The sequence below is a fragment of the Acartia tonsa genome, chromosome 3, assembly GCF_053477335.1.
Source record: "Acartia tonsa isolate MP-2025a chromosome 3, ASM5347733v1, whole genome shotgun sequence".
In the NCBI taxonomy this organism is placed as follows: Eukaryota; Metazoa; Arthropoda; class Copepoda; order Calanoida; family Acartiidae; genus Acartia; species Acartia tonsa.
The window spans coordinates 23,261,129-23,286,694 of record NC_137262.1 but is presented as its reverse complement, the minus strand read 5'-3'; the positions used below and the strand labels follow the sequence as shown (position 1 = coordinate 23,286,694).

General features: G+C 32.2%; 2 protein-coding genes across 9 annotated transcripts in view; both read left to right on the top strand.

The window, feature by feature from the left end:
* Positions 1-7,967, top strand: part of LOC145313682 (uncharacterized) — a 24,916-nt gene extending 16,949 nt beyond the window's left edge. Inside the window, exons 27-31 of the mRNA XM_080153222.1 lie at positions 504-626; positions 1,546-1,623; positions 3,225-3,303; positions 3,629-3,812; positions 7,620-7,967. Of these exons, the coding sequence (XP_080009348.1) occupies positions 504-626; positions 1,546-1,623; positions 3,225-3,303; positions 3,629-3,812; positions 7,620-7,701 (546 nt within the window). The 3' untranslated portion in view covers positions 7,702-7,967. The remainder of the gene's footprint in view (positions 1-503; positions 627-1,545; positions 1,624-3,224; positions 3,304-3,628; positions 3,813-7,619) is intronic.
* On the top strand, positions 7,945-25,566 carry LOC145313679 (uncharacterized). 8 transcript variants are annotated; one of them, XM_080153221.1, is made up of 29 exons: positions 7,945-8,034; positions 8,277-8,347; positions 8,712-8,808; positions 9,104-9,303; positions 9,770-9,860; positions 9,966-10,002; positions 10,146-10,240; positions 10,534-10,617; positions 10,693-10,794; positions 11,042-11,185; positions 11,396-11,482; positions 14,387-14,498; positions 14,942-15,036; positions 16,219-16,290; positions 16,661-16,823; positions 17,121-17,527; positions 17,805-18,232; positions 18,516-18,704; positions 18,832-18,953; positions 19,507-19,572; positions 20,200-20,384; positions 20,819-20,894; positions 20,993-21,153; positions 22,005-22,205; positions 22,439-22,598; positions 23,399-23,481; positions 23,872-24,165; positions 24,945-25,043; positions 25,240-25,566. In XM_080153221.1, the coding sequence occupies exons 1-29, from the start codon at positions 7,987-7,989 to the stop codon at positions 25,285-25,287; spliced, it is 4,017 nt and encodes a 1,338-aa protein (XP_080009347.1). In that variant the 5' UTR covers positions 7,945-7,986; the 3' UTR covers positions 25,288-25,566. The 8 variants fall into 8 exon arrangements, with proteins under 8 accessions (XP_080009347.1, XP_080009346.1, XP_080009343.1 ...); XM_080153220.1 differs by having other exon boundaries at positions 23,869-24,165; XM_080153217.1 differs by having other exon boundaries at positions 19,489-19,572.

The following is a 25,566-nucleotide window of genomic DNA, read 5'->3' as shown; positions in this document are numbered from 1 at the left end:
TTCATTTTTCCCCCCGTTTTTTTCCTCAAATGGGGGGAAAATATGGAAAAATGTTTTCAGTACTTTTTATTTTAATCTTTTTTTATCCCTCCCCTATATTTTTCTATTTTTTCCCTCAGGGATGTGAAAAAATAGAAAAAAAAATTTCAGTTGGTACTCGGTACTTATTTTTAAATTCTTTCCTCTCCCATATATTTAAGGGGATCATAGGTATTAAAGTAATCTATACATGTTATAATTTATGTGTTGCTTGTGTCTTACTTACGCCTTGACTCGTATCGATGGAATTTTCATCGATACAAGTCATGATCATTGTGCAGGATGTTTGTACATGCGTTATATAAAGAAACTACTTAGATGGCCATAAATCATGATTTAGGCAATTTAAGTTATTTTAATTTTGTTAGCTTAGCTTTGGAATAGCTACAAATTGGATTCCAGTTATTTCTATTTTAATGCGATCTATCTATCAATTATCATCTATTTATAATTATTTTGTTAAGGCTGTTAAAGCAGAAGTTGAAATAGAGAAACCCGAGTATATTGAGTTGTGTCACAGTCACGAGGCTTATGGGGTGAAGACAAGAGTTAATCTTGTCTGGACAACATTAGAAGAGATCAAAAAGGTAAACTTTATGATATAAATACTAATAGTTAATATATCCATTTAAGGCACATTAAGATGGAGGGCTTCTACCACACTATTTTTATTTTAACTTCAAAAATAAAAAGCAAACCTTTTTTATTTTTTTTATTTTTTGTGGGGGGGGGGGGGTTCCGAGACCTATGAGAAGCTAAATTGTAAAGGAGAACCATATTGGTTCAGAGGTTAGTGTTAGCATTCGGTGTAGTTAGGTAGAAATCCTATTACTTTTATATAAGGATTTAAACTTTTTAGGATGATCAATAACAACGTAGGGCCAACCCTTTGTAGTTTATCCAACGGCATTGTCATCCCAACTATTACACACAACTAACCCTATGATATTACGGCGTTTGTCTGGAAGTCCTAAATCATAACTTATAGAAGTATTTTTGATGTATCTTGGTCAATTTAAAAAATTCATTAACTAGATACGTTACCAATCAAATCTTGCGAGTTTAATGAATTGAAGATAAAACCATCTATCATGGATAATAATTTACCTAAAGCTACGTTGGTGTTTTCAAAAATTATTATTTGCAATTTCATCATATCTAGTTGATGATTTTTCATTTTGTCAAAACAAATAGAGCTTTTAATTCGATGACATGTTATTTTTAATATTTTATAATTCTGCTGTAAAATTGTATTATCTAAGTAATAGTATAGTTGTTATGAAACTTTTTGGATCAAAGAATTTCCATTACGTATTTAATTCCCAATGTCCAGTGATATCAAGTAAACAGGGCTAGGACAATGGATGATAAATTAATCATATCTAAAATAATGACACCTAAATTACTCCTATTGTAGATTGTAATTGTACTCAAGCAGAAATTACTTCTCACCATAAACATTGCTTTGATCAGTAGAAAATTTTGATAATTCTAATAAAATTGTAGATGTTGAGAGGTGGAAAGGCTGGAGTGATTTCTTTTGGCGACAAGCGTTCAAATCGCACAGGTTCAGAGGAGGAACAGGTATTATTACACGAAAAGAAATTCTTATTTTCGGCGGCCAATTAAATTTGATAAAAATTCAGAGTGATCATTTTAGAGATCTCGTAATCACTCATCAATGTGTTAAGTGAAGGACATTTAAAATATGATAATCATAAATAACTGTGTTTATAAAGGAGTGTCATATCTTTCTTGTTAACAAGTCGTTAACAAAGTTATCTTGCATGCAATGAAACAGATATTATTTTTTTGTTTTTAAGAAACTGTTATAGACTTCGGTGATATACTATTATATACACACAGGGTGAGTCAGAAAAAAACTGAGTTTTTCGATTTTCAGAAACAACCAGAAGGAATACAGAAAAAATAATTATATGTCCTTGTTCTCTGTACAAAAGCACATCTAACTTGTAAAAGGTGTTTTTCATTATCTCTATAAATGCGGCCTCTATGATAGGTGTATGGTGTTAAAAAATGCCTTGTGTGAAAAATGTTGATCAAGAAAAATTAAAATAACTCATCTATTTTGTATAAAAAAAATCTTAAAATTTCAATATTTATTTAGAAAAAGGTCTAAGAATAGTTATTTCTCGTATCGTATTATAAACGGCTTTCCGCGGATATAGAATGTACAATTATAAGATTAAAACTAGTTTTTTAGCCCCGAGGTGCCGGAGGCACCGGCTAAAAAAACTGGTTTTAATCTTATGATTGTACATTTCTATATTCGTAGAAAACTGGATATAATACGATGCTAGACATAGTTTTTTCGTATGGATGAGAATCGGTTCCTATCCACCGGATTCGAATGAATACGAGAAAAGTACTTTAATGAGTTCTAAAGGTGAAATGCTTTTTGGCTCCTCACACAAGCATTTTTAGAATACTGCAATTTGTCATTTTTTCATATTTCTTGATTGTGATGCATGTGGTTAAAACAATCTTCTATAATAACGTAGCTTATAGTAAAAAGAAAAAAAACCCTTTTTATTTGACAAAAAAATTGATAAAAAAGTTATTAAGGTTTGAATTTTTAAAATAAAAATGCCTTTTAGAAACCCTACCCTATTTAAATGATGATGGATTAACACACAAGTATGATTTGTCAAAAGGGGGCGGAGATTTGGGAGATTAAATCAAGTCTTGTACCAAATATAGAGGAAATACAGGGGGAGGGGGGAGGATTTAGGTAACAAGATAAAATATTTCCGGTCATTAGCTGGTTTTCCAGTCATGGGATATTAAATCTTAACAATAGATTACAACAAAACGTTTGATTTATAATGTGATAATTTAATTTAAATAAATTGTATTTTTAAGATGTTAAATATTTGCAATTTGTTGAATAAAAATTTTAATAACAAAAAATATGTTTGTTTGTCTTTTTAGAATGGTAGACATTTTTTATTATAAATACATCTACCTAAAAAGTACAAAATAATGGCCGAAAAAGTCATCACACATCGGATAACTCAGTTTTTTTCTGACTCACCCTTTATATGAATTTGAATATGAACAAAAATTTAAAAAGACTAAAGAACTAAGATAAACAGTTATGCAGATGTTATGTCTCTGTAGTTTAAATTGTTTATTATTGAAATATTATATACCTTATTACCTAGGTAAAGGCTAAATCCGAACCAGAGTGGGAAAAGAAGACCTACAACTGTTTCTTAGCTCCAGGCAACTTTACAATTCAAGGTACTTTGGTAATTTTAATCTTCTAAACATTAATTTCAGTGTAGTTGCTGATTTGTTAGAGATGGTTTCTCATGAATTCATTAAAAAAACATATCTTGTTAAGCAGTCAATAAATCTCTTTTCCTTCTCCCATTGGCGTTATTAATGGATGGATGTTAAGAGTAACAGAGTCGATGCTCATTTGTCAGGGGAATGTTCTCACGAAATTTCACATGAATATTTTATATAGTCAATTGCCCAAATAAAATAGAAATCTCACAATAGCTGTATGGGCAGTCAAAATGTAGCATAGAAAAGCTTCGTAACTTAAATTTGTTTTATCTAGGAAACAAGACTTTGTCACTTGACCTGCGTGTCCCCGCCTTACAGCTGCGCTTGACCGAGTTACGCGGCAAAAGTGCGCTAGTTGAACAGCACCCGGAATTCACACATTGCCAACTGGACAATACCCCAAGCACAATTCAGCAATCTGCAACCTCTCTGTTTCCTATTATCACTGTAACGCTAAGGTATTCTAAAATCATTTTTTATTATCAACTAGCGAATTCGCCCCCTCGAAGTGTGGGGGGGGGGGGGGGGGGATGAGTCAAATTATGTTCAGTTCACAACTGTTTTCTCATGTCTAGAGATGAGATACAGCTATTCAAATATTCAGCGTGGCCACATTTTTCAGTATACTGAAAATATTCAGTATTCTTCAGTATTTGGAAATTGGGGGTTCAGTATTTTCAGTAAATATTGAATATTCAGTATTTGAAAAGGGGGGGGGGGAAAATGTGGTGACTCGTGCCACGACATACCAGCAATTTTATTTTGGGTGCTACTCCCTTAGTTTTAGAGATAATTGGTTGAAATCTTTTGGGCTGGGTCACTAATTACCCCAACTAGAGGTATCTTTCAAAAAAAACGGCGGCGGGTCCGCCGCTCCCGCCGTTCGCCGCCATTTTCCGCCGCCGCCCAAAAAAAATTTTTTATTGCATTTCTCGCCGAATTAGGCAATTTGGAATCATTTGAGACCATGTTATTTTTTTCAAAAATTTTTCCCCTTATAACCAACCCTGCAGGGGGACTTTTTAAGGTCATTTTTTTCAAATTCTCGTTTATCAAGGTATATCTTAAATTCAGTGCCTCTCCTAAGCTTTTAAAGATATTGAGACAAAACCTTTTGAGGTAGATCAGTAAAAAATATTTGAATAAAAAATGGCGGCAGTACCGCCGCTCCCGCCGTCCACCGCCATTTTCCGCCGCCGCCGCCAAATTTTTTTTTATTGCATTTCTCGCCGAATTAGGCAATTTGGAATCATTTGAGACCATGTTATTTTTTTCAAAAATTTTTCCCCTTATAACCAACCCTGCGGGGGGACTTAGTCATTTTTTGTCAAATTCTCGTTTATCAAGGTATATCTTAAATTCAGTGCCTCTCCTAAGCTTTTAAAGATATTGAGACAAAACCTTTTGAGGTAGATCAGTAAAAAATATTTGAATAAAAAATGGCGGCGGTACCGCCGCTCCCGCCGTCCATCGCCATTTTCCGCCGCCGCCGCCAAAATTTTTTTTATTGCATTTCTCGCCGAATTAGGCAATTTGGAATCATTTGAGACCATGTTATTTTTTTCAAAAATTTTTCCCCTTATAACCAACCCTGCAGGGGGACTTTTTAAGGTCATTTTTTTCAAATTCTCGTTTATCAAGGTATATCTTAAATTCAGTGCTTCTCCTGTGCTTTTAAAGATATTGAAACAAAATCTTTTGAGGTAGATCAGCAAAAAAATATTTGAATAAAAAATGGCGGCGGTACCACCGCTCCCGCCATCCACCGCCATTTTCCGCCGCCCACAGGACGGCTTGTAAAAAAAAAATTTTTGAAAAAAATAATATGGTCTCAAATGATTCCAAATTGCCTAATTCGGCGAGAAATGCAATAAAAAAAATTTTGGCGGCGGAAAATGGCGGTGGACGGCGGGAGCGGCGGTACCGCCGCCATTTTTTATTCAAATATTTTTTACTGATCTACCTCAAAAGGTTTTGTCTCAATATCTTTAAAAGCTTAGGAGAGGCACTGAATTTAAGATATACCTTGATAAACGAGAATTTGAAAAAAATGACCTTAAAAAGTCCCCCGGCAGGGTTGGTTATAAGGGGAAAAATTTTTGAAAAAAATAACATGGTCTCAAATGATTCCAAATTGCCTAATTCGGCGAGAAATGCAATAAAAAAAATTTTGGCGGCGGCGGCGGAAAATGGCGGTGGACGGCGGGAGCGGCGGTACCGCCGCCATTTTTTATTCAAATATTTTTTACTGATCTACCTCAAAAGGTTTTGTCTCAATATCTTTAAAAGCTTAGGAGAGGCACTGAATTTAAGATATACCTTGATAAACGAGAATTTGAAAAAAAATGACTAAGTCCCCCCGCAGGGTTGGTTATAAGGGGAAAAATTTTTGAAAAAAATAACATGGTCTCAAATGATTCCAAATTGCCTAATTCGGCGAGAAATGCAATAAAAAAAAAATTTTTGGCGGCGGCGAAAAATGGCGGCGAACGGCGGGAGCGGCGGACCCGCCGCCGTTTTTTTTGAAAGATACCTCTAGTTGGGGTAATTAGTGACCCAGCCCAAAAGATTTCACCCAATTATCTCTAAAACTAAGGGAGTAGCACCCAAAATAAAATTGCTGGTATGTCGTGGCACGAGTCACCACATTTTCCCCCCCCCCTTTTATTCAGTATTTTTCAGTTTTTGGAAATTTTCATGATTCAGTATTTTCATTATTTCTTAAATTCCAAAAAAATTTGCATAAATAAGATGTTTTTTCAAGTAGTTGATGTCAGATTTTTTTCGGCGCTTTTTCCTTTAAATTACCGTCTGTATGAATGTCTGTATGTATGTCTGAAACGTTTTTGGGGAAATGTGATTTTCTCAGTTTCTACAAAAGATAGAAGGCTGAAATTTCTTGTCAACTTTTCCACCAATAAGGAGCATAATTAAGTATAAAACATCATTAGCGGTCGGACTGCTTTTAAGCAGCTTTTTAGCCGCTTTTAATTTTCAAAACTGATTTTCTCGGCTCCTGTAAATGAGAGAAGGCTGAAACTTCTTGTCAACATTTCCATCAATATTTAGCATAATTATGTTTAAAACATCAATAGCGGTTGGACTGCTTTTAAGCAGCTTTTTGGCCGCTTTTATTTTACAAAACTGATTTGGTCGGCACCTGTAAAAGAGAAAAGGCTGAAACTTCTTGTCAACAATCTTATTGATATGAAGCATTATTAAGTAAAAAACATCAATAGCGGTCAGACTGCTTTTAAGCAGCTTTTTAACCGCTTTTATTTTTCAAAACTGATTTGCTTGGCTCCTGGAAAAGATAAAAGGCTGAAACTTCTTGTCAACATTCCTATTAATATGGAGCATAATTAAGTATGAAACATCAATAGCGGTCGGACTGCTTTTATGCAGCTTAGAGCCGCTTTTACTTTTTCAAACTGATTTTCTCGGGTCCTGTAAAAGATAAAAGGCTAAAACTTATTGTCAACATTCCCAACATTATGAAGCATAATTAAGTATTCATCATCAATAGCGGCCAGACTGCTTCTAAACAGCTTTTTAACCGCTTTACTTTTTGCAACAGATTTTCTCGGCTCCTATCTTTGGTAGTCTGATTGCTTTTAAGCTGCTTTTCTTTTTAAAGCTTTTAGATATAAACCTTAACTTTTCAAGTTTCATGATTTTGAGTTTTTGCATATTTATCTCTTTCTTTTCTTTGTTATGATAAAAGTTATTCAGCTCTATAAATTACTTTGTCTGTTTGTCTATTTTATTATAGATTTTGTGCTTCGCTACTTATGGATGTTGTCATCCTTGTAGAAAATCTAAGAGGCAAAATTAAAAGATCTTTAAAATATCCCCCTAATTATAAAGCTATGATATATGAAGTTTTGAAATGAGGAATCATATAAAAAAATACTTATTCAGTATTTGTATTTTTTTGTTCAGTATTTTTTTTTATTTTAGGATTCAGTATTTTCAGTATTTCCTTTTTTTTCTTCAGTATCAGTATTTTTTTGGTTGTGGCCACACTGAATATTAGTAAACCCTATGATCAAAACTTTTTTCTAAATGAGATTTAACTCATGATTACCTACCACTTAATTGAGAAAAGCTTGTTTTTTGCTTTAAAGCATGGAATCACCCAGTAATGCTGAGAAAAGTCTCCAGAACAATTGAAGTACTCACCCACTTAACTTCTTAAAATTAGTACTTGTATCCAGAATTTTAATAAAAATTGTTGATTTATTTTAATATCCTTATGTTATTAGGAATCCTACCGATGAAGATGTAACATTAAATTCCAAGGATCATTCTGGACCAATTGCAACAGTCAAACTGGCAGTCAAGTAAACAAAGACGACAACCAAGAAAGCCCGTCCATTTTTTTCTGGTGTTAAAAACTTGTAAATTAAAAATTACCTATTGTATACACAAATAAAAAATTTTTATATTTTTTATGTGAAAGCTCATGATGTGTGATATAATTCTTAATTCTTATCATTATCTTCGTAAATTTCTTATTTTTTTGGGGATTATAGTTTTATAATATGATACTTACTACTTAGGTTTAAGTTTTTTTTTGTTGGGAAAAAATATTATTTTTGTGTGATTACAGATTAGAAGTGAATAATAAAAATGACAGATCCAGGAACAACGTTTGGAGATCCAAGGCTCAATATCAAGGTAAGCTTCTTCAGTAGGAAAAATTCCCAAATAAAAATAACATGTTTAATTAAACTGTGTTGATCACTCTATATTAATATTATTTAATAAGTTTAGAATAGTCTTAGTCAATGATACTTCAAAACAAATACCTAGATTAACAACTGTTCAAAAGATTCCTCCACGTTCAATGTTATTATTGTATCTCATTCTTTAAAATTGAACATAATATCTCATAGACACATTTAAATATTTAAATTTAGGTTCATGATACAGATGGAAACGTAGAGTATCTTTACACAATTACAGAGGAGAATGGCCCAGTGCAAGTCAAGTAAGTTTTTAAAGTATCTTCAGTTTATTAATTAGTTGTAATTATATTATATCATACAACATGAATTCTCTATTGTTTTCGCATTATTCCTGGGATGGTTTACGGCTATTTTCCTGCAATCCCCCTCCACATTCGATTAAAGAGCCACTAAAGGCTAGATTAATGCATCTGCTAATGATGAATAATTTAAGTTTTTTTTTCAAATGTAAAGTTTCTTATTGGTCTAACATCTTTTGCATAACTCCTTTGAAAGAACTCCAAAATTGTGGTCTTCGAAAAAATTTTGATATATAAGTAATGAGTAGTAAAAGTGTGTCTGTGTGCCCGTCTGCTCTTCTCATAACATTTAGTAATTTATATCAAGGTGCCGGGCTTGTGATACATATATTGATGGAGACGTGACTGATATTAGTAACCATGAAAAAGAAAGTGATCATAGAAAATTACTAGCTAATGGAAAGGTAATACACTTTATATCCACATATAACATGTTATGCATAAGAAACCCAAATAATTACGATGGTTATTTTTTTTTTATAAAAAAAGGATAATTTAAAGTAATTCAGTTAGGTAATAAGAACAATAATATTAAGAAGTCTCATTAGTTATGGGAATAATGGCAATTAGTCAAGTAGTTGCAAATTTTTCAATATTTCTGCTGAAAGCGTGTGTTTGTGTGGCGTATTTTTTTATTGTGTTTGTCGGACGTGCAAACAAATTCAAGTTTTTAAATCACTAATCATTTATTTTATTCAGTGGCAATTGTATGGCCATACAGCTGGAGATAGCTTTAAAATTAAGCAAGAAAAGGTGAAAGTAAAACCCAAAGAGACAAGTAACTACCCAGAAAAGAGTGAAAAACCAACCTTACTTTCCCTAACTGTCTCAGATTCTACTTCAAACTCTCCAGAATCAAAAAATATGAAATTGTACACAGAGAAAGAAAATAAAATTCGGTAGGTACTCGCAAAGTATTATAATCAGCTTTCTTCTGATATGAAATTTACAATCATAAAATTGAATGTACATTTTTATAATTGTAGAAACTAGATATAATACGATACTAGACATAATTTTTCAGTATGGCTGAGAACCTTTTCTTATACACCGGATATTAATCGGTTTCAAAGCGATACGGGAAATAAGCTTTTAAAATTCAGACAGATATATTTACTTACAAAGGGCATCTATCTTGAAATTGTACTAAAAGTTTAGAATATATTGAAATATTGCCTATTTAGTAGGTATTTACCTTACCAAATCAAAAGAAAAAACTTTATTTATCCTCACCCTTTTTTATCGAACAAAAATGCAGTTTGTTATTGTAAATGTTTGATAACTAGGCTTTATTGTCTAGCAGGCAAAGAATAAATTTAAATTCTTAGAAAATATTAATGCTTTATAAGATTTTTAACATTTTAGTTGCACGGTTTGTGACGTCACATTTGCTGCCGACGGGCTGATATCTCATCATAAAATGATGTCTCACTGGTCAAATTTAAACAGGGAAAAGGTAGTTATGCGAATTTTTATACATTGATATTACAAAAACAAATTTCGATATAATATGATATAATATTTTACTTGCTATTAGAAAGTTAAATTTATATTATTTTAGTGGGAGAAAGGACACAATATGATACAGTTCACCCAAGGTAATTTTCTTTTTATTGCATTATTATATTATTATTGAGTTTTTTTTTTAATTGGGGAAGGGGGAGGGGGTAATTATCCCCATCCCAATAAGTTTAACTTTAAAATTGCGAGAATAAAATACAACGAATCAAATTTTATTTAGATGAGTTGTTAGAGTTGCTTGATCTAGATGGAAGTAAAGTATTTTTTGATGCAACTAGTCCTGCTCAAAGAAAGATGGAGGAAGCTGATGCTCCAGTAAGTTCAAATCTAATACACTTGAAAGTCCCTAGTTTTAAAGTTTTTCTAGTTCATTTTGAGAAATAACATATATTTACATCATATTTTTCAGTTCAAGTTTTAAAAATTAAAGTTTAGGTATACTGATACATAATAGAACAAAAAACTTTCAAATGCGTTTGTCTGTTTCAGCCTAGATATTTATTTGATTTTTATTCGAGGTGATGCAGTAATACTGTAGAAAATACTGTAGGTAATTTGTCTATAATTAAACACTTAAAGCTTTCTCAAAGACGAAAACTATGTTTTAGGTGATTGGAGCGGAGTACCTCGTTGAAATACAAGATGTTGGCAATAGACAAAGATTTAAATCAAATTGCTTCATTTGTGATAAAGTAAGCTTTATAACTTTCGAAGATTTATTTGTTGATTATTTTATTGCCGCCAAAACTATAATATTCCTGTTTTAGATGTTGAATCAGAGTGAAATTAACCTTCACCTGACCAGTGCAAATCATAGATTGAAGTTTCTCAATTCTTTCTTTCCAACTGTTAGAAGAAAGTTCACAAAGGTAAGAATATTTTTATTTGTGACAACAAGTGATTTAAATTACCCTACTAACTTATTCCGCCCTAATCAATAATACTAATGTATACATATAATTTTTTAATTATTGTTAATAAAGTTTTAAATTCCATTGTTCTTCTTAATTTAAGACTATTAAAACATTGTTGCTGCTGTTCTTGTTAGGTTTTATATTTTTAGTAGTACAAATGTTTTATAGAACTAAAATTTCTAAAATTATGCTTTTATTTTAGGTACCAAATTTAAAGCACTGGCAGGCTCCAGCATATAATTTCTTGGAATCTGTAGCAAATAGCATTCAGGGACGCTTTGGAAGAAATAAAATATTGTCTGTTGTCTCGGAAGAATATTATAAACACAACATGGAGAAAATTAAGGTAGTGTAACTTTTCCCTTTAATTAAAAGGATAGACTAAAATTAGCTTATTATGAATATTAAGTAATAGTCTATTTAATGCCTGTTCAACATATGCAACTCATTAAAGTTAGGACCTCATGTCATCAAAGGTTTATTCCCTAGGATAAAATATATACACCAATCTTGTGGTATAAAGCAACATAATAGATACATAGACTTTACAATATAGGCAATGGTTGAGTATGGACGTCATGCTAGAGAAAGTGAGGCAATGAATTTTGCTACAATTCCAGATCCATTTGGTTCATTTATCAAGGTGAAGTTATTTTCTTTAGATTTTATTTTTCAAAATGCTGGCTTAGTTTACCAAGTATACCTATTGATCTGTAGTTATACCAACACACTCTCATTCTGTCACACATATTCAGGGGTGTATATTCTTCACAAGATTTATTTTTTTCCCCGGCTGCCAATTTTTTTTTCTTTTTTTCCCCCTCCCTAGTTCAAATATACCTATAACCAGTTTTTAACAGTATTTTATTATGATAGATTTATTAAGATAAGATTATTTTAAAGTAACGGTAGGTCTAAAGTCTCTGTATCTTATCTGTGGCCTGAGTTAGACCCGTTTGTCAACCCCCGGTAGTACTTTTCTCGCTCCCAACCCATCCACCCCGCTTACAGTCCCCTATACGCGTATACGCTAATACTCGCTCCGGTACCTCGACTTTGGTGCTTTACCAGTGGAGGTAGGGTTGAGATATCGAAACCCAACCTGGTGTGGGCATTTAGAGCATCTTTTATTAAAGGCTTCTGGATCTGGGGTCACTCTTTCTACCGGTATAGGTTGCCTGACTTTGGGGCACCATTACGGGTACTTAGTGACTTTAGACTATGGGTTCAAATGGTAACTGCAATTAAAATCCTTTAAATTCTCGAAAAATCCATGGTGAAATGCGCAGTGCGGAGTAATATCTATTAATTAGTTAACCCATACTAAAACTATATCTGACATTGATATGTTATAATATTAATAATACATAGGTAATAATGATAAATAGAAAAAAAATGGAAAAATCAATGAAGCTGTCGTGCATTCAGTCAATTTTATAATCTAATTGTTTATATTTTATAATTTCTATACATTTGTTTCAAAGTAAACATCAGCTGATGTTTTCTGCATATTTTTTTTTCATTTTTTCCCCCCTCAACATATTTTTCATTTTTTTACAACCCCCCCCTAGATATACCACACTTTTCTGGGATCTTGCCAAGTCAAGTATCAACTGTTGGGAATATCAAAGGATGACTCCATGCAAAATTTGAGCCGGATCCGGCCAAAACCGGCCGTGAATTTTATGAAAAACCGGTTTTTTCCGGTTTTTAGGGGGTATCTGTAAATCGATTCAGCTGGAGCAAAACCGGTTAGAGGTACAAAAAAATTTACTTCACATGAAATTTAGCCAATGCAATTGCCTACAAAATTGTACTTCATCATCAACTTGATTGGACAACTCTTTCCCCTCCTAAATGTCCCTTAAAACCTCGGAAATGGCAAAAATCGCAAAAAATCACGCCTTTGGCGGCAAATAACGGCTAAACGGTCAGCCGGAGGCGAATGAAACATAAATAAAGAAATGTCTGCCTCAAAAAGTTGTTCAACATCAAAGAGATGCTTGAAGTCTCTAAAACGACTCCTTCCCCTCCTTTAAGGGGAAAAACTGAAAAAACGTGATTTTCAAAAGTATGCCCACTTCGTGGGTGTGGGGGGCACTGAACCCGTCACCCCAGGGTCACCAAATATAAAGTCTAGGCGGCCCACAATGCTGAATTTTCACCAAGTAAAAGTCTTGTGTCATTATCTCTTATGAGAAAAAAGTTATTAATTAATTAAAATTTCAAATTGTGATTTTTTGATGGATTTCTTTGATGAAATGACAGGCCGGTCAATTTTTAGGCCATTTTTTGCGGTTTTTGGGCCGTCACGCCCAAACGGTTTGAGATAATCTCACGGGACCTTTTGCCCAACCTAAGTCTGGTTATTTGTGAGGTCTAAGAAAAAAAAATCCCGGATTGGATGAAGCACGACGTCGCTGCGTGCCGTCAAAAATCGCTGGTCGGCTCATTTTGCCACATCAAACCCTTACCTCGTGCCATTTTTCTGTGTAAAGATTATAATTATAATCTTTTGCGTAAGTCTATTTTTTTTTTCTAGACCTCACAAATAACCAGACTTAGGTTGGGCAAAAGGTCCCGTGAGATTATCTCAAACCGTTTGGGCGTGACGGCCCAAAAACCGCAAAAAATGGCCTAAAAATTGACCGGCCTGTCTTTTCATCAAAGAAATCCATCAAAAAATCACAATTTGAAATTTTAATTAATTAATAACTTTTTTCTCATAAGAGATAATGACACAAGACTTTCACTTGGTGAAAATTCAGCATTGTGGGCCGCCTAGACTTTATATTTGGTGACCCTGGGGTGACGGGTTCAGTGCCCCACACACCCACGAAGTGGGCATACTTTTGAAAATCACGTTTTTTCAGTTTTTCCCCTTAAAGGAGGGGAAGGAGTCGTTTTAGAGACTTCAAGCATCTCTTTGATGTTGAACAACTTTTTGAGGCAGACATTTCTTTATTTATGTTTCATTCGCCTCCGGCTGACCGTTTAGCCGTTATTTGCCGCCGAAGGCGTGATTTTTTGCGATTTTTGCCGTTTCTTAGGTTTTAATGGACATTTAGGAGGGGAAAGAGTTGTCCAATCAAGTTGATGATGAAGTACAATTTTGTAGGCAATTGCATTGGCTAAATTTCATGTGAAGTAAAATTTTTTGTACCTCTAACCGGTTTTGCTCCAGCTGAATCGATTTACAGATACCCCCTAAAAACCGGAAAAAACCGGTTTTTCATAAAATTCACGGCCGGTTTTGGCCGGATCCGGCTCAAATTTTGCATGGAGTCATCCTTTGATATTCCCAACAGTTGATACTTGACTTGGCAAGATCCCAGAAAAGTGTGGTATATCTACCCCCCCCCCCCCCCCCCCCTATCAGCCAGGTCAATTTTGAAAATATACACCCCTGCACATATTATCACTTTTACTCTTAAAAGATATTATTTTCTGAATATGATACCTATTATCCTTTATTCCTGTATTACAATTCACTGTTATTTTTGATGTGCTACCTAAATTGTTATTATGTTAATTTATATTTCTTTAGTTTGTGCCCCTTGAAGCAGTGTTGAATTTCAACGTTGACTCACCAGTCAGACCAAAAGCTGGAGTTTCTCTAATCAAAGAGTATCAAAACCTGGATGGATTGGGCACAGGAAATTATGCTAAATTATTTTCAATTTTTTTACAACTTCTTTTCGTCCGAGAAAGGCAAAAGACAGAAAAAGTTTTGATGAGCTTGCTTTGAAAGATTATTAACTCTATGACAAAGAGGTTATTATGCGTTTTGTTATAATTAGGATCAGTTTGACCTAATAAGCGCGTTTGACTGGAAGCTTGCACACAACCTTACAAGTTGTTTGCTTTAATTAACAACAGGTTTATATAGTTTTTAAACCATCAGTTTTTTGTTTCCACATTTTGCAGTTGCTATAATTGTTGACCTTATGGCTGCTCTAGTTGCGAATTGTCCAAAACTGAGTGGATAACTGTGGCTTCTTTATACTTTACAAGCATTAAGATTTAATTTTAATAAAAGGACAAATTATGTTTTTTTCATAATTAATTTGAGCAAATAGTAATTAAGCATCAATTAAAGGAACAAACAACATAATGATATCTAAACCTGAAAAGAAGACAGATACGGAGATTGAAGAATTGCTATCCAAGAATCTAGATAAAAATTTTATACCTAAGGTAATATGATTTCTTGAATGATTGTACATACATAGACATTAAAATAATCTTTCCCCAGCTTTTTTTTGGTAAATATTTATCTTTAGTAACTTGTGATTAATTTTAAAAGGAAAGGTTTTTTCCTTTCTTGACAGCACCATTAAAGTGTTGAAGAATATCTGAAATAATTGGAGGATTTTTTCACAAAGAAATTCAAAGAGAATTTATATATAATTGTATTTCAACATATATGTTTGTAAACAATAGTTTTCTTGACTCCTTAATGTGTATATACTTTGTTATTCTTTAAATTATGCATATTCTTGTTTGTTCTTCTTACTTTTACTGCTTAGGTAGGTACTCTGTTTTCTTTTAAATATTTATATTCCTACTCTCGTTGCTACAACTTTTATTACTTGGAATTCTGTAAAAATACAAATAATATGGTTTTATTGCGCATCTTCTAGTTCTTAAGGAAGATTAGAATTCAAAGAAATGCTAATTCTCTAAACAATTTCAGTAGCTAAATGTATGGGTTTTACTTGAAGTGGTTGGCTAAACAACAACACCCAACATGGAATCATAGGGAAAATTAATTTTAAGAGTTTCTCAAAGAACATAAGTCTAAAGAAAAGAAACACAAATAGAAATAATTTGATTTTCCCTTTCTCTTAAGAATGAAGTTACAATTTGTACATTTTTGTTTTGCACTTAGTAAATTTGTAATTGTTTGTTTACTGCTATTATTAAACTTTTTATGTGTTGACTGTGTACAATTTACAAATGTAAAACCTCATTGTTTTACTTTCTTAAAAGTCATGTTTTAGTAGAATTGTTTAATATTTGATAACATGATTCTATGTTCTCAATTTTTAAAGAAAAATCTTTTCTATGAGTTGGGTCTATACTTTACTATCACTACATCAATACAATAGGTAGAAAATGCAATAAAGCTAATTCTTTATTTTGCGATTTCTAACAATTTATAAAACATAATTAATTTTAAAGGTATTTACCTACTCAGTTTTGTATTTTTGGAAGGTCAATTTTATGTAATGTCACACGTAAAATTCGGGTTACTATTTATTAAGTAATTTTTGACATTCGCTTTTGTTAAAATCTTCACTCTTGTTTAAGTATAGTAATATTATTATATGTGTTTTCTTTCATAAAGAATTTTAAATAATAATGTTACTAATTCAGGTTACAAAAAGCGATATGTTGGATAAGATTCCTGGTACTAGAACAGCACACATGGACATAGAAGATAATAAGGTACAATTCTCATAGTGTTCAGGGAATACAGGGAGTTAGATTTTTCCAATCAAGTTGAATTTCTTTCCACCCTCCCCTCCTGCTTTACATTCCTTTCTATTATAGTATGAAAATAAAATGCGCAATAATGCAGTATAATGATAACTATTCATAAGTAGCATTAGCAAACTTTAAACGTTTTTGACGAAACAAATTATTATAACATATAATAACATAAGAGATGTAAATTTTTTTTTTGCAATTTTCAATCGACTTTGTAAATTAGATTTTATTTTCATCAGTTTATACTAGGTATTTCGTTTTTAAATTTTATTATTAAAACAAAAATTTAACAAAGAAGAACACTCAAAATATTTATTCATTATTGTAGAAAGCTATAATGGAAAGAATCAACCGAATGAAGAAGAACCTCCACGAAGAGGCCAAGCTGGAGAAATTGTACAATTCAAGCGCAAATGACAAGTTGATGGAACTGATGAGTGAAGACCCTGCATTTTTACCTCAGAAAGAGCTAAACAAGAAATACCCGCCAGGTAAATTGCAATTTTTAATTTAAAAGTTTTTTAAGTTGGAAGTTTCCGTTTATTTTCAAAGACATAAAAAGCCATCTTAGTTTGTCATTCTAGAATACAAAACTAAAAAAAAGGGTGAACACTGAGCAAATCTTGAAAAAAGTTTTTGGTTTTCTTTTGTTTAAGGTAAACATACGAAATAATTTTTTAAAAATATATTAATATTAAAACTTTGACAAAGTAGTTGTTCTAGTGAAGTACAATGTGGTGTAAACAAGAAGAAATTGCGCTCTCTTGTATTTGTATGTTTTTGTTTAGGAAAATATGCGAAAAATATTAAAACAGAATATGAAACAACATCTTCAGAAAAATCATACGTCAGAGAAAAACGTTTTCGGGGTCATAATTCCTCTCGCAGCCGTTCGAACAGCCGCGAGAGGTCAAACGAACGATCCTATAAAAAGCGGCGAGATGACAGTAGCGAAAGTAGCCGCTACAGTCACCACAAATCAAGAGAATATAGATACAAACCTGAAATGCCGGATGCAGTTGAATCTAGACTGGGACCACCGATAAAACGGCGGTCCAGGTCTAAATCGCCATTTGTTGAAGCTATGGAGAATTGGGATAAATATAAGCGGGCAGAGGGTGCTATGTTGTCTCAGATTGAAACAAAAAGAAAATTTTTCATGAAACGGCCTGAAGATCACCCTGATTATGCCCAGGTGCGTTTTTCTCTCGGATTGCACTTATATTTTACTTAGTTACATCTATTCTATTGTATCTTTACAAGTTTGTTGCGCCTTTTGTTGGGTAAAGATATGTCCTCTACCCCAAACTTAAGTTTGAGTGATGTATCACGCTTTACATAGCATCAGCCGGTGCCTTTTTAAACGACTCTTATCGACATACAATAAAGTACGCGCTTAACCAATTTTATAATTCTATTGACTTCTCTTATTTTAGTTTTAAAATTAAATGAAATTTGGTTATTTTTTTTAGGAATGGAAAGCATTTTGGAAACGTCGATACGCTGAATTAGTCCAAAAAGGTGCCGACCCAAACACTTATGATTTTAAATCAGAATGGATACCTTACTGGGAAAACAGAATTATGGAAGTTTTCGACGAAGACTTGCAGAAGAAAATGGCGGATTTAATGCAGAAATATAACCTCACCACTGTGGAAAAACCAAGGAGAGAAGATTACAAGAGGCGTACTCCAACACCCGATCTGTCCCCCTCACCCCCTCCCAGAAAAGAGGATTTTAAACGAGGCAGGGAGGAATCATATGATAGGCATGGAAGAAGGGGGAGGGATGATTATGACTTCCCTCCAGAGAAAAGAAGATACAATGATATTTCCCCTCCTGCACGTGGATTTTTTGTGGATTATCAACGAAATCATCAATCACTTTCGCCACAAAGAAGGTAGAACAGTTATTATTTTTTATCATTTAATCCAGCTCATACCAATAACAAAATTAATTCGGGAAAAAATCACGAAACCTATAAGTGTTTTTCAGCTGTCGTTGGGGGGCAACACATCGTAAAATTGACGACCTTTCCATTTGCCCCCAAAATATAATTTTAGATCTAATTCCCTTGTTGGTTATTATACCTTATTTCTGCATTTAATCATTTGTGCATGTAAAACTTTATTGTGTTTTTGTTGTTGATTTTGAGATAATACTTAGGCAAACTTATGTTTTAGTCCAACTAGAAGACCTAGATTAACAGGAGCAGCGCTGCCGCCTCCTGCCAGTGCCAGAAACAGGTCACCTGACCAACATCCTGATCATAATAATCCATGGCGTGATGGTCGGAGAAATCCAGATGGTCACTCGCGCCCAAGTTGGGATCAGCCTCTAGGCAGAGAATCACCGTCACAGCCACACAACAGGTTAGCCGCTTCAAGTAAAATGATAAAATTAAAGGCAATATTGTTATCTAGTTGGTTAAATAATATTATCCTTATTTATATAAATAATAAATATTATCCTTAAATCATTCAATTTAAGGTCACGTAGAAGTAGAAGTCGAGAGCGAATGAGATGGAACCCGTCACCACCTGGACAAAAGTATTCCATGACGGAGAGAGGACAGACTGGCCCTAGCAGAATTGACAGCCAGCGGTCAGACCTTTATTCTGGTAAGTTTTGTTTTAAAACTTATTTAATTGTATTATTTACTACCTTTAACACTATTGGTTTTTTTAATAGCAAGCAAGAATCATTATTCTATAAATTGGTAGGAACTAGTTGTTTGTGTTCTAAATCAAGACTTTTCTATGGAACTTTGAATTCGAATTTCGATCTGAAATTTTGCATGAATAATCCTTGGTAGGTCTATTTTCCCTTAATCATTGATTACGAGATGGTTGCATTATAACCCCCCCCCCCCCTATAGGATCTGTACTGTGTACGTCACTGAGGGAGGGAACATTAGGCTAATTGTAAAAAAAATAGGTGGCCAATGGTCATATTATAAATAGGAATGGTTGTTAGTGTGGCTTTCTACAAGATTGTTTTAAATGCCTGGGTCCTTGATTTTTCAATAAGCTTCATTGGTGCAATTGAGATTGAAGTAAAATTTTCGCTTCACTTTTATTAATGTACCTAGTCAAAATGTCAAATGGGAAAATTTAGTATATAAATATATTTATGATTCCTTTACATATTTACTAGATGTTACTGAATTTACAGGGCTAACTGAGCTAGAGGATAGACGAGATAGAGGCAGGACCAGTTCTATATCTCCTCCAGATCAAGGTATGTATGTATAATGTATATATACAGGACTTACAGTGCTATAAGATAGACTGGATAGGTAGATACTCACAGAGACATGACGTATGATTATATGATTAATTCTATAACTATCTGTTTTATTTTCATACTTTGAAAAAATATTTTAAATCATTTCATCACAAATATTGTTGTTTTGATAATATACAATTAATTTAATTGATAATTAAAGTATAGTTCAATAATATCCTATTATATGCTCATCAATTTTATGAAATTAATGATTTCATATCGATCTGAAAAAGTTGCAGGGATTCAGGAATAAGTCATGACTGAAAATCTGCAGTAATAGCAGTTAATAGAAATATATTTGTCTAAAAGAAGGGTTAAATATTATTTTCATCGCATTTTTCCCTGCCTCCCTGAATAAATATACAAATATTATTATAATTTTTTAAGGATCTAGAATCCTGGAATTGTTATTTTTCGAATTATTTGATTTCTTAAAAATTATTACGTAGATATTATCGTAACATTGGGTTCAAAAAGATACAAACATTTTAAATAGATTGTTAAATAAGACTAACTTCCTGGTGTATATAAAGATATTTTAATATTTATTTTCCTTAATATTTTTTTATTTCGTTATAGGTTCCTTAAAAAGAAGCATGGATTTTCACAAGCGTGATACAGAAGTTGACGTCACAAGTGTTTTGCGCATTTTAAGTGCTCTAGAGGATTCTTTGGGCTCGCTGGGACCAGCTGTAAATAAAATTTTGGCAAAGTCATTGTCGCTAGAACAAAGTAGACCTGGCACTAGTAGAGTTATGATGGAGGTAATTGTTTCCAAAGGGGTTGTTGCACGTAATGCATTTAAACTTAAATCTAATGAACTGCATATTTTTTTCCTGTTCAATGGTTACTACATTTAGAGGGCATATATTTGAAAGAATTTAAATTGTTTACCATGTAGTTTTTTAAAAAATATCAAGACTTGAAAATCGTAGATATTATTGTGATATGTGCAGTTTATAAAGCTGGCTTATTTTCACAAAAACAGCATGACGACTAATTGTTTGTTATTTATTGTAATTTATTGTAATGTAACATAGGCTTGAAATCATTTTTCTAAAATGCAATTTATGCAACTATCTCTTTTTACCTTCTTTAATTATCTTAAATGACTCCTTAACCATCTAATTAAATATTAAAAATAGGTACACAAATAAAAGTTAAAATTTCATACTAAGTCCTTATTTATTTGGTTAAGGATCCAGATATTGTATCTATACTTGACATGGTGAAAGAAAAACTTAGTGGACAAGTTATGGCTGGTCTTTTGTCAGGTTTTTATATTAATAGTTCAAACTAACAATCAATTTACATTTTTTAATTAATTTAATGAAGAATATAACACGAAAAATGGCTACTTCATGTTTTCTAGGATCTAAGGAAGGTGCTGTCCGTGTTTCTTTGGACAAGCTGACCCTTCTGCTTCAAAAGGCAACTAAAAAAAGAAGTATTAATCCATTAGAAGCTCTCTTGAGCTCTTCAAACAGTGAGGCTGAGACTAAAACGAAGCCAAGTCTTTTTAAGGATACCCAGGTAAACACTTTCAATTTCAAGTATTAGTTTGTCTTTGGTAGGGTTCAGCAGCCGCCCATTTTTAAGACTGCTGATTTATAAGGTTGCAGTAATGTAAACCCACTGGAGTGAAAAGTTCACTAACCACTACACATGTTTTTTTCTGCTGGAGATATAAATTAAGAAAGTAAAGAATCGACTCGTAATGTTAAAGGTTTTGTCGGATGGGGAGTTTTTCTTAAGTTGTGACGTGTTTGACTGAAAAGCCCTCGAATTATGTGACAATGATCTTGTAGTTCTTAATGACAGTTTTTTTTGTCAGAATTTTAAAGAGACATTATTATTACTTTTTCTTTGAATGAAATGCAAAATTTTAATATCAGGATAAGAAATGAGGATGCAAAAAATTAAATCTTTAATCCTTATCTTATTTTAGTAATTTCACAAATCGGATCAAGTTAAAAAATTTTCTATTAATATACCTATGATGGAAGAAACTTATATAATGATATGGAAGAATAGTGAAATTGTATTTAAATATGAATGTTTCTCAAACCAACTAAAATTTTTAAAAAATAGTACTTTCCATTGTTATTGTGGCTTTATTAAAACTAGAGATTTAGTAAAAAAATGAATTAGAAAATTAATAGTAATATATTTTCTGTATGGTTTCGAAACTGATTATTGTCCTCTGGATTAGAACCAGTTTTCAGTCATACTGAAAAATCATGTACAGCATCGTATTACAGACAATTGTACACGAATATTAAAATAAAATTCATAAAAATTTTACCAGTTTTGATCTTCTAATTTTTATTTTGATATCCGCGGAAAGCTGTACATAATATGATGCGCTAATTAACTATTCCTAGGCTGTGAACAAATTCTTTGCCAACGCCATCTCGACAGTGTTAGTGTGTACCAAGCGCCACAACTTGTCTGAAACAGAATTAGAGGAGCTAGTTACACAGCTGATGAGTGAGACTGAAGGACTTACTCTGGATGAGGATATCATTAAAGTTGCCAAGGATTACAATGCTGCTGTTAAGCTGGAAAAAGAGTTGAAAGCTAAGGTAACATTTTAAATCCTTGTATTTATAAATACAAATATTCATAAATAAATTAATACTCAACCTTATGGAAATTCAAATGTAGGGCGTTCTCCTCTTTTTTTCAATTTTGAAAATTTTATACTGAAAAATAGCAATGATTTTTTTTATTTATTAAACTTTTTACCTCCCTTCACTGAATGGTAATTACGTTTTATTTATTTTGAACGTGTCTTTTCATGTATGCATAATTTTAGGCTGAAAGAGAAGAGTGGGTTAGAAAATTAGGGCGCACGGACCTGCTGCAACCCAGACAATACAAAGAGGATTATTACAATGAGTACAACAGTAATTATGATGCTAGTAGCAGTGCATATGATTACGGTGGCACCCGCAGAAATGATGATTATTCTTCAGGTTTGCTGAATTTTTCATTACAATTTGGGTAGTTTTTACGAAATTTTCAAGTCTTGATATTTTAAAAACTACGTGGTAGAAAATTGAAATTCTTTCAAATAATATGCCATATAAATGTAGTTAAACCATTTAACCAGGATAAAATATGCGGTTCACTAAATTAAGTTCAAATGCACTTCGTGAAACTACCCCTATTTTGCTTTTGTTTAAGATATCCAAAAACGCTATCATTGATAAGAATGTAATTAACTGTTTAACATGTTTCTAAAGTACAAGAAACCTCTAATCCTCCTAATTTCCCGATTATTAATCTAATACATATATTCAGCGTTGAGGAGCCGGGAGCCGCTTTATTTTGCTGGAGCCGTTATTTTTGTTAAAAAACGGCTCCGGGTTAGCTAAGAAAGGGGATTTTTTATAAATCATAATTTGGTAACTCTGTTGTGTCGTGTGCAAATGCCACTTTTAAGTTTTTCAAGTCCATTTTTATCAAAAATTGAACTTTTAAAACCTTCAAAAGTCAAAAATAGACTTGGCAAAAAAAAATATTTTGAGTTTTTCTTGATTTTAGGTTGGAGCCGGATCCGTTGTCTTCACTGGCGGTTCCGCGGAGCCGGAGCCGCACCAAAATCAAACGGCTCCGCAACGCTGCATATTATCTAATCTTACTCTTACTTAATATAAACATAAAAAATATGGAATTTAAATATTTATAGGTAAAATAATGGGTCAAGTTTTTGTGGGGTAGCTAAGATATAAAAAAGCAATATTTAAAATAATTTTATTCACTTCTTTTAAAGGTGAAAGACGGGGCTATTACACCGTGAAGCAGGTCCCACCATCATCTGAGATGTATGCTGGAGACTCGAGGCTGCAAGCACAGGCATGGTTCACATTATATTATAATTTTTTCAAATCTGAATTGCGTAGGTATCATAAGATTTTTTTATAAAAAAAGTAGCTATTCATAATTAATGTATCTGTGATGTTAGTAAAGCATTTGATAATTTGCCGCTTAGGGGGAGGAAGAATAATTCTCACCTTTCTTTGTCCTTTCTACAAATGATTTTGAAGTGCGATATAAAGAAGTACATTATTTAAAAGAAAATTCAAATTGTATTCTTAAGTCTAAGCTCGAAAATGTTGGATTTTTATCAATATCTAATCTATTAGGATTCTTTCCATTACAACCCAAATAAACAGTTTGAGAAAACTTTAACCAATTTTATTTACTTTAAAAAATGCTTTTGTATTTAAACCATGAGTTTAGCAGGCAAAGGCTCCTCCAGAAACTATTTGTTTGGATGATGATGATGACGATGAAGGATACTCTAAACCTGGTCCTTCTCATACCAGACTATCAGCTGACAGAGGATATTCAGAGGATAAATCAGCTGATAGAGGATATCCAAAGGAAGAAGCATCAGCCCAGAGTTATGATAGAAATGCTCCTGCTGCTGCTACGTCACAAGAAAATATTGAAGCTTTAGATGAAGGGGAAGATTTTACCATTGACGAGCTAAAATCTTTATTGCAAAATTTTGATTTCTTATCAGGGACTGAGCAGGTAAGATTTTCATTTTATATTTATCTTTATTTTTTAAGGAGAAATCTAATATTTATTATTATTTATTTAAATTTTTATTATAATACAAATTTTATCTTGATATCAATAAATATTTTATGGCTTTCAACCTTTTTTCTTTAAATTTAATTAGTAATACACATTTATTATTATGGTAAAGATAAAATATTTTAAAAATAGACGGCTATTAAAAACAAATTGGCAGCCTGACTGTTCAAACAAATTATAAAAGGCCAAATGTAAGCTACTTTTATCCATAGTAATAAAGTCATTAAAGACTTATAATTAAAATGAAAAAAATATAAAAATAAAGTTATTTCGTAGGATTTCTTTGTCAGTTATTAATTCGATACGATAATTAGCGTTTTCCGATCAGAAATGTGCTGTAATTCAATCTGCAATTTTCAGTTTTTATATTCGCACCCTTTCTATAAACATTGTTTACCGAGATCTTTTTGGTATTTTGTGATTTGATATTTAATACCAATCAACGGCTGATTTATTTACAAAAATTAATTCACGCATTTGTAATATATTTGTAAGTATGTTATATTTTGAAAACAGGTATTAGTATAATTTATTTTATTTTAAATTTGGGAATTTTAAACTTATTGACATGATTTAATAATGATTTTTCTCAACTAGTCCTGAGATTCTATTAAGATTTGAATAAAAAATCTTAATTTTTATAAAAGAATTGAATTATGACTGATAACCTAAGATTTGTATAGAATTCATTGAAAATATTTGATTTTATTTAGTCTGATCTGATGAACTATGTGAAAAAGTTAGAGCGTAGAAAACCAGAAATGTTACAAGCTTTGTTACCATTGATTGAAAATGTTCGAGGCAAAAGTCAGGTATTCTAACAATAATTAAAGTTTAATCACTATTTGTATTAATTGATTAGATTAAGGTCTGGAATTAGAGCGTTTTCTATTTTTGAAGGTAAGTGTTTTGTTTTTATTGTTGTAAATCAAAATAATGTACTAGAAATCTTAAAGATATGCTTAAACAATTATTGATATCAATGAGTAATTACTAAATCTACTTTAGGATTACCGGAGATCCACCAATTATGAAAGAGGGCAGTTCTTAGAGTAGATTACACAATAATAATATGATACAATATTTAATATTTCTCTGTATACATAAGGAATATTTGTAAATATAATTTTCCTTGAATATTGTTACTCTTATTTGTTTCCAATCACATTGTTTTGTTCTAGTTTTCAAAAAGAAAATATTATTTAAAATAATCATTTACTTTAAAAATACTCCAATTTGTAGGTAAATTGAAGGGTTTTGAAACACTAAAATTATCTAATTTGAAGATAAGCTTGCATTGTGATTGTAATTTATTAAATATAATATTGAAAAATA

Coding starts and splice junctions, on each gene's coding strand:
- LOC145313679 (XM_080153214.1), top strand. CDS start 7,987: ATGACAGATCCAGGAACAACGTTTGGAGATCCAAGGCTCAATATCAAG. Junction 8,809..9,103: donor AATTACTAGCTAATGGAAAG/GTAATACACTTT, acceptor TATTTTATTCAG/TGGCAATTGTATGGCCATAC. Junction 20,895..20,992: donor TATGGCTGGTCTTTTGTCAG/GTTTTTATATTA, acceptor CATGTTTTCTAG/GATCTAAGGAAGGTGCTGTC.